The following is an 11956-nucleotide window of genomic DNA, read 5'->3' as shown; positions in this document are numbered from 1 at the left end:
ATGTATTATTAATACATTAAAATCACATCTCCTGTCAGAACATCCCACTTGGTCACACTTAATGTAATGTATTGGCATTTGCAGGAAATCGTTATTTACTTTGGTGTTACTATGGTGTTTTGGCCATGATAAAAATCAGCCCTCCATCACGCAAACTTGCCTACCCACTTTAATATTTAATAAATGTAAACTGCAACACAAAGTGCATTACTAAAGATCTTCTTCTTCTACAGATTGTCAATGCTATGAATATCATTGATACACATTGATACAAATGTCTCACACACATAAAGAAATATATGAGAAAATTGTCATAGTTAAAAACAAGCATCTATGTGTAAAGTATAAAACCTTAGATATTGGCTGGCCCTGGTTTCACCCTATAGGTCAAATAAAAGGATGGATCCTGGATGTTGGGCCATAACTAGTAACAACAAAAGTTAAGCACTCCACAACCAAATTGAAAAATGTATAGATTAATAACATGTATAGGCAAAATGTAATACTTTTACGTAGCTATTGGCCAATCTGTAAACTGTATCTCGCCATAAATCCAGAGTTGCTGCAACCGGGAATATGCCACAATCATCACAAAAATGGGATTCTGTATTTTTTTTTAACTGTATATTTAATTAACTATAATGTATAGTGTTTTCAGTAATTAAGACCAAAAGCCAGAAGCAATGTCACTATTACCCCCTAGTGGTGCAAATGGAAATATAAATGTGACAATATTTGCAAATGATCAATGAAACGTGACCTTGAACTATGATCAAAGTCCAGTGTAATCCACATTTATAAACAACTTACATCTGTATGTCATTCTTTTATTCACTATATTAAAGAATTTACTCTTGGGAATCGATAAAGTTATCCAGATTTCGATAAACACACTAATACAATAATGAAAAATGAAAAATGAAAGGCCCTATACTTATTATTTGTTTGATAATGGTAAAGGTTGCTCTGTCATTAATTGTAAAAGCAGACATTTGTGGAAAAAAGACCTGTTTGTGCTTCACGACTGATAAAAAGCCGAGTTGTTGAAGATTTGGGATGTAAGAAGTGCATTTGTTAAAAGATTATAGGGCTTAAAGCAAAGTATTAAAAATGTCCACTTACTGTATTTTGGTGCCTATCCTTCAGTAGATGCTTTACTGTATATTGTGCACTCTCGGGGACTAAAGCTTTTCCAAAGACTCCAACAAAGAAGTGCATGAAGTTTAGTTGGAGCTGTTCTTACTTGTGCCCGGTCAATGAGATTAATGACACCATCTGCACAAAGAGGAGCCCGTGTCCGCAGCCAAAAGCGCTGCATCGTCACATTTCTCCGAGGGGGCTGGGGGTCTAATTAAAAGCCCTCTGTCTATGAGCGGGACTGGGTGTTCTGGGGCCAGGATGCTCCCAGGTGGGCCGTCCCAGAACAGCGCCTCTGTCACCGGGATGGCGTCACAGCACCTCCCCTCCCTTCTCGCAGTGTCCACTCTGCCCTCACTGTGCACTGAGGGGGATACAGCCAATTAAACAGCAGAGACAGGGCGGGGAGCCGTGATCAAACACAACTCATCCAACTGTTTATCTCAGTTTTGCTCTGTTTACCTGTGGGACTTTTCAGCCTCACCCTTTGTCGGTTCAGGATGATTCTGCAGGTTTTTACTCCAGATGCCCTCCCTGATGCAAACAATCAACAATAATTCCTATAATCTGGAGCAGCCTCCGCACTGATCTGAAGATCCCCCAGGGGAAAAAGAGTGAACAGTATTAATTCACTCTTATTCAAAATACTCTGTTATGATAATCCTCTTTGTTAACAAAACAAAATAATATGCAGTGGAGTAAATAATGACTTCAGTTAATACATTTTGATGTAAGATTTTTATATAAAAATGTAATACTGTATTAAGTCAAATCATGTTTCATTGTGCATGGTTTAAAAAATCCTTTAAAGGAATAGGCCACCGTTTTTACATACTGAGATATGTTCTTACCTTAGCTTTGACGAGTTCTTTAGGACCTGTCTGGTCTTCCCCCGTGCCTTCAATCACGTAAACACAGCACAGACGGCGTTAGCATTTAGCCTCTCCCTCTCTCCACTATAGCTCCAAAACAGGTCAAGATAGAAGCTACCAAGCTCTTCCACGTTTTCCCTATTTAAATATGGTTACATAAAGTGTTACACTACAAAGTATAATACACAAAATTAAATAATGTGGATTTTCAAAGCGGATAAAAGGGGGAACTATATTGTAAGGCGTAGTAATAACAGGAGTAGTTTGAAATCCGCGCAGTAATCTTCACTTTACTGTGCGGATGCCAAATTACTCCTGGTATTATTACGCCTTACAATATAGTTCCCCCTTTTATCCGCTTAGAAAATCCACATTGTTTAATTTTGTGTAATTATACTTTGTAGTGTAACACTTCACGTCACCATATTTAAATAGGGAAAACGTTGAAGAGCTTGGTAGCTTCTATCTTGACCTGTTTTGGAGCTATAGTGGAGAGAGGGAGAGGCTAAATGCTAACGCCGTCTGCGCTGTGTTTACATGACTGAAGGCACGGGTGAAGACCAGACAGGTCCTAAAGAACTCGTCAAAGCTAAGGTAAGAACATATCTCAGTATGTAAAAACGGTGGCATATTCCTATAAATTCTAAAAAAAAATCTAGAAAATAATAATGATTATAATAATAATAATAATAATCAATGAACGTCTGCAATGTCAAAAGATCCAGTTTTTAATCGATTTTTTGCCAAGACCTTGTATTGATGATGGGGGAATGTGACCTCTGTGCAAAGCCTTCTCCAGCGCATCCCAAAGATTCTCAATAGGGTTCAGATCTGGCCTCTGTGGCGGCCAATTGGGCTGGGTGCTGTTAAATGATACCAGTATGGCATAGAAAATATAGTTAAGGTATCGAAAACATAAAAGTATCATAAGCAGGTACCGAAAAAAAAAAAAAATCTTTTTCGTTTTGATGCCTGTTGGTCGAGGGACAGCACGAGAGGAAGTTACTTGCATTTCAGCTCAAATAAATGAAACAAATATAAAAGAAATGGTGTTTTATTAAATAAATGAATATTTTTTTATTCTGTTGTTTTCTACAAATTCCGTTCAGGTAGCGGTATCGTAAACCAAGTATATCGTTAAAGTACCGGCATCGGGGGAAAAAAAACGTTAGCGGCCAAACCCAACCGTAGCGGCCAATCCATGTGTGAAAATGATGTTTCATGCTCCCTGACCCACTCTTTCACAACGAGAGCCTGATAAATCCTGGCACTGCCATCTTGGAATATGCCCGTGCCATCAGGGCAGAAGAAATCATTGATGGAATAACCTGGTCATTCAGGATGTTCAGGTCGTCAGCTGATCCTTGGGCACATGGTGTTGCTGAACTGACCAAATGCAGCGACCCCTGATCATAACAGAGCCAATTAGACTAGTTACACTTTGGGATGGAAATAGCTTATTTTTGTATATGAATATATTCACTTTATTTTTTAACAATAGCATTACACAATATTACAGTATCTTAAGGTCATGGACTAACCCCCCTATTACTGTGGGTTACATATACTTTTTCATGTGCAGAAAAAGTATAGGATAAAATAACTGTTAACGGGTTGTATTTATCATACTTTCATCTTTTTTGGCTTCTTTAATGAGTGAAAGACAACATTCTACATTACATGTGAAGTCTAAGTTGTACTTGGGTCGCAGCTTGTCCCCCCAGGGTGCTTGTGGGTCCCGACGCCTTTACCAGTTCAGCCATTGTAAACCCCTTAGCTGCACACATGTACAGTACACACCATTTATCTGGGCCACCTCCGTTCCTGTTTAGCTTTTTCGAAACACTGGATGCTGCGGGTGGTGGTCGCATCAGCCTTCACATCGGGAGCATATGTGCGCAGCTGTCAGGTGGAGGCGAGGGGCGCACAGGCTGGCCCGCGGAGGGTTAGGGTTAATGGGGTCCAGGCGGCAGGTGCTAAAAGCAGCGTGCTCCGGGGTTCCCAGGTGAGCGAACTGTTGGTATTTGGAGAGCAGGAGCTGGGCTGAGTGATGGATGAGGGTCCTGTGGATGCCTTCAGAGGGGACGGGCTGGTGACTTTGACGGTAGTCGAGTCTGACAGTGAGATAAATAACATTACAGGTAGAAAAAGACACAAACAAGGCTTTTTTACTGTATGGCATCTTTATAAAACAGCAGTCTGTACAATCCACAGTCTGTGGAAACAAGAGAGTGTGATCTGAAATAATAGCAAAGGTGGATTTCTATAACAGAGCAGCATTTTTCTCTCTCAATTGAGCAGCTTTTACAAAACAAAAATGTCAGAGCTACTTACGCTTTGAGGATACCTGAATAACTAGAGGACTTGACTTAAAGGAGTACAGTTAGTTGGCAAGACAATATGTCAACAAGGAGGAAATGAAACAGTATAATTTGAATACGAGTGGTCCTGAAACTGTGGTGAGGGTAAATGGTAGTACATAAGGTCTTCTGCCGTTTCCCTCTTTGTTTAATTTAGAAACCGTCTTATAGTACATATTTCAAGATCTGTTTAGACCGGTTTCAACCAGAGTTTTAACCAAGTGTAGCTCTGGTGGTATTTGCTGAGAAAATTTGTGAAAAGTTTGAGAAGCACGGTTTTACCTTTACTTAAAGATTTGCAAATGGTGCAAAACGTTAATCATTTGGAGCACAAAAAGAAAAAGGATGTGTGACTTGATACAAATGCATTATTTTGCAAACATAGCAACCAAAATGGACTCTTAATGGCAACAGAATGTAGAAATGCACAGAGTATCGACTTGGTTAAAGCGTTTAAAGGAGATCCTCAAATGATGCTTTTAAGACATTTTAAAAACACTAAGTAGCTCATGCCCCTAGAGGCCATTAGCGCCACTGCAGGTGTCGTAGCATGTTACGGTTTTGTACTCATTGTCCGTGAGAGTAAATACTACACTGACAGAAAAGACAAAGGGAGAGAGGGATATTGTTCATCCAATTACACAATAGAGAAAAACAAATTCACTCAAACTTAGCTGTAAATACTATTTAAGTGGCGCAAGCCCGCAGTTAGCTTTGCCTGCTAGCTTCATCTTAATGATTCCATTAGTGTGTATTGGTGACTCGGACCCGTTGGCAGCAAAGTTGCAAGTGTGGTTTTCTAGCGAGGGACACCGGGGGAGATGAAAGACACTCAATCATCCCATTAACACTTGTATTACCCCCAGAAGCACCACGAAAAGGATTTATTAAGGTACAAAAGTTACTTAGTACTGCTTCACAAAACTTGGCACACAGCAAACAGAACTGACAGAGTTACAGTATGTATCGACAGGCACTGAATTACAATAGGAATATTTCAACGCTAGACCGTCTTCTTTTAGGTTAACAGGAGCTGATTATAATTGGAGTGAACTGGTGAAAGTTTGGAGAAAAGGAGAAAGCTTTGGCAAATCTTTATGAAGTGCAGTGTTGGATAATGTTAAGTTTGTTTGCACAAAGACAGTTCAAATAGTTTGCCAGACCTGCCGTCTTGTAAGCCACTGATTTAGACAGAACGGAAAGATGAGGTTCTTCTAAATCTGTATAACACAGAAAAGTGACTCAAAATATAGTGTGCCGCTTTATTCGTAGTATTGCATGCAGTATTTGTGCCCACTTGAAGCGAATTAAGAACATGTTACCCCCCATAAAACATTGCTGTCATTTATATTGTGCTATGAAGTACCAAGCAGTCACTCCATACCCACTAAAGGACATACCATGAAGCCACAAACCCCAGAATAAACTACATTGAAAAGAGGGATTGCAAAAAGTGTCATAAGCTAAAGACTCTGAAGAACGGGGACACAGTGATTTCCTGCTTCATGCCAGATCCCCAAAAACATCCATTTCATTTTGCTCAATCACACTTTGTCCACAGAGCAGTCCAGTCAGGATGAAGGAGGACTGTGTTGGACTGAGAGAGTCCTGTTGCTGTCTCTGAGGGAGGACCCAGATCAGGTGTCATCATCATGGAGGTATATGGCCTTCCTGAAAAAACCTACAAGACAAGACGTTCACACTGATTAGACTTTTTGTAAGAGCTGTTGAAACTTAAATACATCAATCCGAACAAAATCAGACTCTTCAAACATGGACTTTTTTGGGTGTGACACTAAACCGAAAAATGTTTTAATGGACATCAGCAATATGAATATGCGATGCATTTTTTTAATATATACAGTACAAACATAGCTTACCGTCACCAAGCATGGAGTGGATAAATAAAGTCTAATGCATTATTATTGTTATTAGGTTCAGTCCAATCCAATTTTCTTGTAGTGGAGAAAATCCTTTAGCCCGAGGCATGGACTGTATCTGCAGTCATTTGTGGTTAGAATTAGACTGCTGCCTGCAGTTTGCTATTTATAATGAACCATAACAATCAAAACAATAATGGCATGGATTTGTATTACGCTAAACAAGAAAGAGCCACACTGTCGTCATGCTTCACTTACTCCCAACCCTATGTTTCTGCTACCTATGTATGTCACCACAGCTGCCCTGGGGCACATTGATAAAAATATGAACCGTTAATATTTCCATAAAACATAACATGCAGAACATGTTTGCAGAATGCAGAGGTCTAAACGACAGTCAGCACTAAGATCCAGTGGAGACATTCAGTTACATGAAGGGCATTCAGTTCATTCATTCATTCAAACAAACCTTTATTTAACCAGGAAAAAAAATTGAGATAAAAAAAAAATCGCTTTCACAAGAGTGTCCTGGGCCAAGAGGCAGCAACACAGAAATAAACAATTACATTTACATATCAACACGACATTATAGCATTGCCATTTCAGTTAAAACACTGACAAAACGATTTTTGTTTTGCGATGTCCATTAAGATATATTTAAATTGAGCACAACACACCAGGCCACCATTTTTACATACTGAGCTATGTTATATATACCTCCAAACGGGGGTGAAGTTGGAAGCTACTATGTTCTTCCACGGGCATGCACAGACCAGACAGGTCTGTATCGTCTAAGCTCTGGTAAGAACATATCTCAGTATGGAAAAACAGTGGCCTGTTCCTTTAAGCTGCAGCTCATCCTGAAGCAGATTCCATGCAGATGGTGCAGCAAAGTTAAAAGCCTTTCTGCCCAGCTCAGTGTGGACTCTCGGCATGGACATTAAAAACAGGTTCTGTCAGCGTAATGATATGATGCGCACATTTCTTCTAGATAACTGCACAAATATGAGGGAAGTTGTTTGCAAAGGTTATTTTTCTTAAAGGAATAGGCCACCGTTTTTACATACTGAGATATATTCTTACCTTAGCTTTGACGAGTTCTTTAGGATGGTTTTCCCCCGTGCCTTCAATCACGTAAACACAGCACAGACGGTGTTAGCATTTAGCCTCTCCCTCTCTCCACTATAGCTCCAAACTAGGTTAAGATAGAAGCTACCAAGCTCTTCCACGTTTTCCCTATTTAAATATGGTTACGTGACGCGTTACACTACAAAGTATAAAAGTATAAAAGGGGGAACTATATCGTAAGGCGTAATAATACCAGGAGTAGTTCGGCGTCCGCACAGTACTGTCCGGATTCGAACCACTCCTGGTATTATTACGCCTTACAATATAGTTCCCCCTTTTATTCGCTTAGAAAATCCACATTGGGTAGAAGACTAGACAGATCCTAAAGAACTCGTCAAAGCTAGAGTAAGAACACATCTAACTGTATCTTTTGTGATTTGCTAAATTGCAACATTTCAAACTGCAGTTTCCATTAAACTGCATAGCCTTAGTGGTCAGTATAAAATGATTCGAGGCTGAAACGACATTAATCAGCAATCTGAGCCAACAGAGGAGATTTAAGTATAGGGTCATTTTCCCCGAGAGGATCTTAAATCTCGAGCTCGTTTAATTAGCTGTCTGAGCTCAAACTTGCGAAGAGTTTAAGAATGCAGACGAGACTTTATCAAAGTTTGGAGCGTAAACCAGGTGGTCATAACATTTCGCTCAATCTGACATTAATCTTGTTTACACAGACCTGATGCGTTGCCAGGTGCCCACACTCCTCTCTACGGCTCCCTCTCAGACGACACGTCGCCCTCTGCTCCGCTGCTGGCGTTGGTGTCTTGCCTGGACCTCAGAGCTCCCTTCTCTCTGCCCGACTCTGAGGGACCTTTGGAGCGCGTCTTTTCTTTCCTCTGCTGCTGCTTCTCCTGTTTCGACAGCTGAGGCGCCGCCATAATACAAAAGGCACACATTACATCCTGTCACTTATTTACAAAGGAACGCTGCAATTATTGACACCAGCTTGTGGTTCAGAGGAAGAATATCGAACGCTATGGTACAGGTTTTGTTGGCAGCACAGGTGGCTTCGCAGAGAGTGGAGTCTTGTTTTCACTGTGCTGGAATGTCATTTAAGTTTGTATGCCACATAAGTTACGTACATAAATCAGACTTTAACACTCAGTTACTAGTCAGTATTTTCATTTGGTACGTTGTTGATGTTAGGTCAATGATTGTGCATGTTAAATGTCTTAAAGGGGGGGTATTAGAGCGACAATAAGAGCGACAAAAAGAAAATAAACAAGCAACAAAACCACGATTAAAAAGTGATGAAAAAGAAAAAAACTCTAGGTGAGTTGAGCGAAAATAATTAATAAAGCTATATAGAAGCAACAAAAACGTAACAGAAAAGTAACAATTACACAAATAAAAAGTGACAAAAACGTGATAAAAACATAAAATAAAAAGCATCAAAAGGCAAGGGAAAAAAAGCGATTAAGAAAGCAACGGAAAAAATGACAAACACGACAAAAAAATAAAAAAAATCATCAGAAACTGGACAAAAAAAAGAGACGACACGCGGAAAATGTGACAAAAAGTCCAGTTGCAAAGCTTTTAGATTTGGGTAAAACTGAACTGGAGAAAATGTGCTCGGTTAAGGCGGGGGTTAAGGGGTTAAGAAAGGGCGGAAAAAACACTCACTTTCCAAGTTTTTCTTATTTTTTCCCCCATTTTCACCATTTTTTAATCCCTAAAATTTTCTAATTTTTCCCAAATCTTTCTCCTTTTTTTTGGTCCTGTTTTGCCCAAATTTTCCCAAAACTTTACATTTTTCTCACATTTTTCCTCAATTTTGTCTAAATTTTCCCCACATTTTTCCACTTGTTTTTCCCAACTTTCCTTTTTAAAATGTTTTTCTTTTAAATTTTGATCACCAACAGAATAAAAACTTTTACAAAAAATGCATATTTCTTTTCTGTACCTGCTTTCGATATTTTTGTTTTTTCAATACCAGCAAAACCTAAAGCTTTTTTTTCTCGATACCGGATACCAGACGGCATCGTTTAATGGTACCCAGCCCTACACATCAATAAAAACTACAAACATGGAAGAATAAAAGTTCTCCTGTACCTGTTTGGGGTCTGTGGGTTTACAGGGTGACGTCAGTTCAATAGTAACAGGTCCATCATTCTGAATGTGAACCTGCATCTTAGCGCCAAACTGCCCATCTGTGAGGAAACCATAGAACAAAGGTCAAAACTAATGAGTCTTAATTCGAACACTACCTCTTCTCCTAATTGGATAACACGTAAAACAAGCAGCTTCATCTTAAGTGTAGTAGTAGTCACAGTCTGAACAATTGAAACTCGCTGCTTCATCATATTTTCTTCATACGGGGTGAATAAGGCTAATTAGACGAGATCTAGGTGTTCTTCACACTGCCTCCCTCGTGGCCTGACCCAATTCACTGCCACCACCACAGTGTCACTGTGGAGGCATCTCGCACCTCCCACTCTGCAAACTGCCCTAACCTTACAGTGAAACGGAGGCAATTAAATAGAAGAGAAACTGGCAAGTTAAAGCTATAGGATGAGGTTCAATCGTATGGAAATTACTCTTGGAATAGTGGTTGTTTTAGCAAATCACACAGGATTCAATTATTTAAGAGTGGAGGCATCCGTGGGGTCTTGTTATGCATAAAACCTGCTAACCTTGACCATTAGAATTGGAATTCTGGGGGCAATTATGATAAGGAGAGTTGGGAGTCAATATAATTCGTGATTTATCTTTTATCTATGCTTATGAAAGTCTGCAATTAGATGCTTTCCACTAAAATGTCCAGCCCCATCCTGAATTGAAGATGGCTGATTGGTCACTCACACGCTTCTGTTTCCAATTATCTCCTTAACAGAAAGTTGTGGGGAATCAGTCGGTTCTTTTGCCGCAGCCTCTGGGGAGTTCACCCACCTTTAACGAGTTCGGGTTTGTAGGAACTCCTCATGTTCTCCAGGATGCTGCCGTAGAAGGGCTGCGCGAGCTCCGCGGGCATGGCTAAGTGGAAGTCCGGCTTGTTGCCTTTGAGAACGTACTGCAGCGTGAACTGGCTCACGCACAGAATCTCGTACTCTTTGTCCATGACGCTTTTGCTCCACATTTTGCCGTTTTCATCTTCGAAAAGACGCAGGTTGAGGATCTTTCGAACGCTGAAAAGAAAGAAATGCGACAGGACTTATTATAGATCAGGAGAGTTGCTTTTGCCAAGTTGTCATTGTCATTAAAACTCCAAACGCATGAAAAAAGGGGATGCTATTTTGGGTGAGAGAAGACATCAAAATAGTCCAGGCAAAGCAAAAATAGAATAAAGCTTTCTCGTCTTTCTCTTAATCTACAAATATGAAATAGCTGGAATAAAATGGACGCAATGTAATTTAAATCTGCACTGACCTTGCCTTGTTAAAGTCAATCAATGTAATAGTTAAATAATAGGAGGTTTGGTAAACAGTCAATTTATCTAACAATTCTTGATGGGATGAAAAGGCCACCGATACAAAAAACATTTGACAATCCATATTAGAAACTTACAGGTAATCCGCATCCTTCTGTGTGTCGTCCACAGAAATACCCAGCAGCACACAGAGCCCCCGTCCTATTGCACTGACCTGCTCCTCTCCCACTGAAACAAAACAGGGAAGATAAGAAAGAAAGTGTGGTTAGCCTGTCCTTGAACTGGAACTGTCATAAAATGTCAACAAACACACTGGACAGGCATGTGACAACCACAATGAATGACAACAGTATATTAGAGAATACAGCTTTTGCATAATAGTACATTCACTTTCAACACTAAAGCATTGCTCTGGTGTAAGCTACAGTAATGCAGTTTAGCGTGTTGTTTTATTTAAAAGCCTAAATGAACCAGATCGTGAGTGCCTACTGTCCATAGTAATTGAATGAGGGCTAATGCTAACCATGCTAGGTCAGTTAGCAAACACGCACGATCGGGTGTGTTTCAGTGAGTTCGTCTCGGCATAGTTACAGGATAAGTCAGGGCGATAGTATTTATTATAAACGAGCACTTACCTGTCACCGAAGCCTTGGTGACCCTCTGAATAATGGCTTTCATTGTGGAGTTGTGTTGTGTTTGTGAAAAGCACGCTCCTGTCACACAACTTCCGTGAGCGCATGGGGCGTTGGCGGCCTCTGGTGGAGGTGAGTGGTACTGCGGCTATTTGAACAATTATATTTGTGCGGTAAAGGTTTTTATAATAGATCCATGGGTAAAGGTGGCACATTATTATGTCTCTTTTGTTTCTTATCCCCCACCCGTATTCTCCAGATTGGCTTTACTCAAATCTAAAAGCTTATTGAAAAAAATGTCCACATAGCCACGCAAATGGGACATAAAATGAGGATGAAAATGCAACAAAAAAGCGACAAAAAATTGATTAAAAAAAAGGGACAAAAATAAAAAGGATGCAGTAAAAAAAAGTGATAAAATGTGATGGAAAAGCGACAAAAATGCAATGAAAAAGTGACAAAAATGCAATGAAAAAGTGACAAAAAATGCGATGAAAAAGTGACAAGAATTTGGCAAAACCACACAACAAAAAAAGCATTGAAAAAAAAAAAACAGAACACAAAAAACCACGGCAACAAC

The 11956-nt window shown here is 39.8% G+C and overlaps 1 protein-coding gene across 1 annotated transcript; it reads right to left on the bottom strand.

Moving 5' to 3' along the window:
* Positions 1–5517: 5517 nt before the first annotated feature.
* On the bottom strand, positions 5518–11512 carry dtd1 (D-aminoacyl-tRNA deacylase 1). Its single transcript, XM_079553825.1, has 6 exons — positions 11380–11512; positions 10882–10972; positions 10267–10502; positions 9430–9527; positions 8053–8240; positions 5518–6048 (listed from the first exon to the last, which is right to left on the bottom strand). Exons 1-5 carry the CDS (start codon positions 11420–11422, stop codon positions 8085–8087), a joined length of 624 nt encoding a protein of 207 aa, XP_079409951.1. The 5' UTR covers positions 11423–11512; the 3' UTR covers positions 5518–6048; positions 8053–8084.
* Positions 11513–11956: the final 444 nt, after the last annotated feature.

This window comes from Gobius niger (genome assembly GCF_951799975.1).
Source record: "Gobius niger genome assembly, chromosome: 3".
NCBI lineage: Eukaryota > Metazoa > Chordata > Actinopteri > Gobiiformes > Gobiidae > Gobius > Gobius niger.
This window is presented reverse-complemented; position numbering and strand designations above follow the sequence as displayed.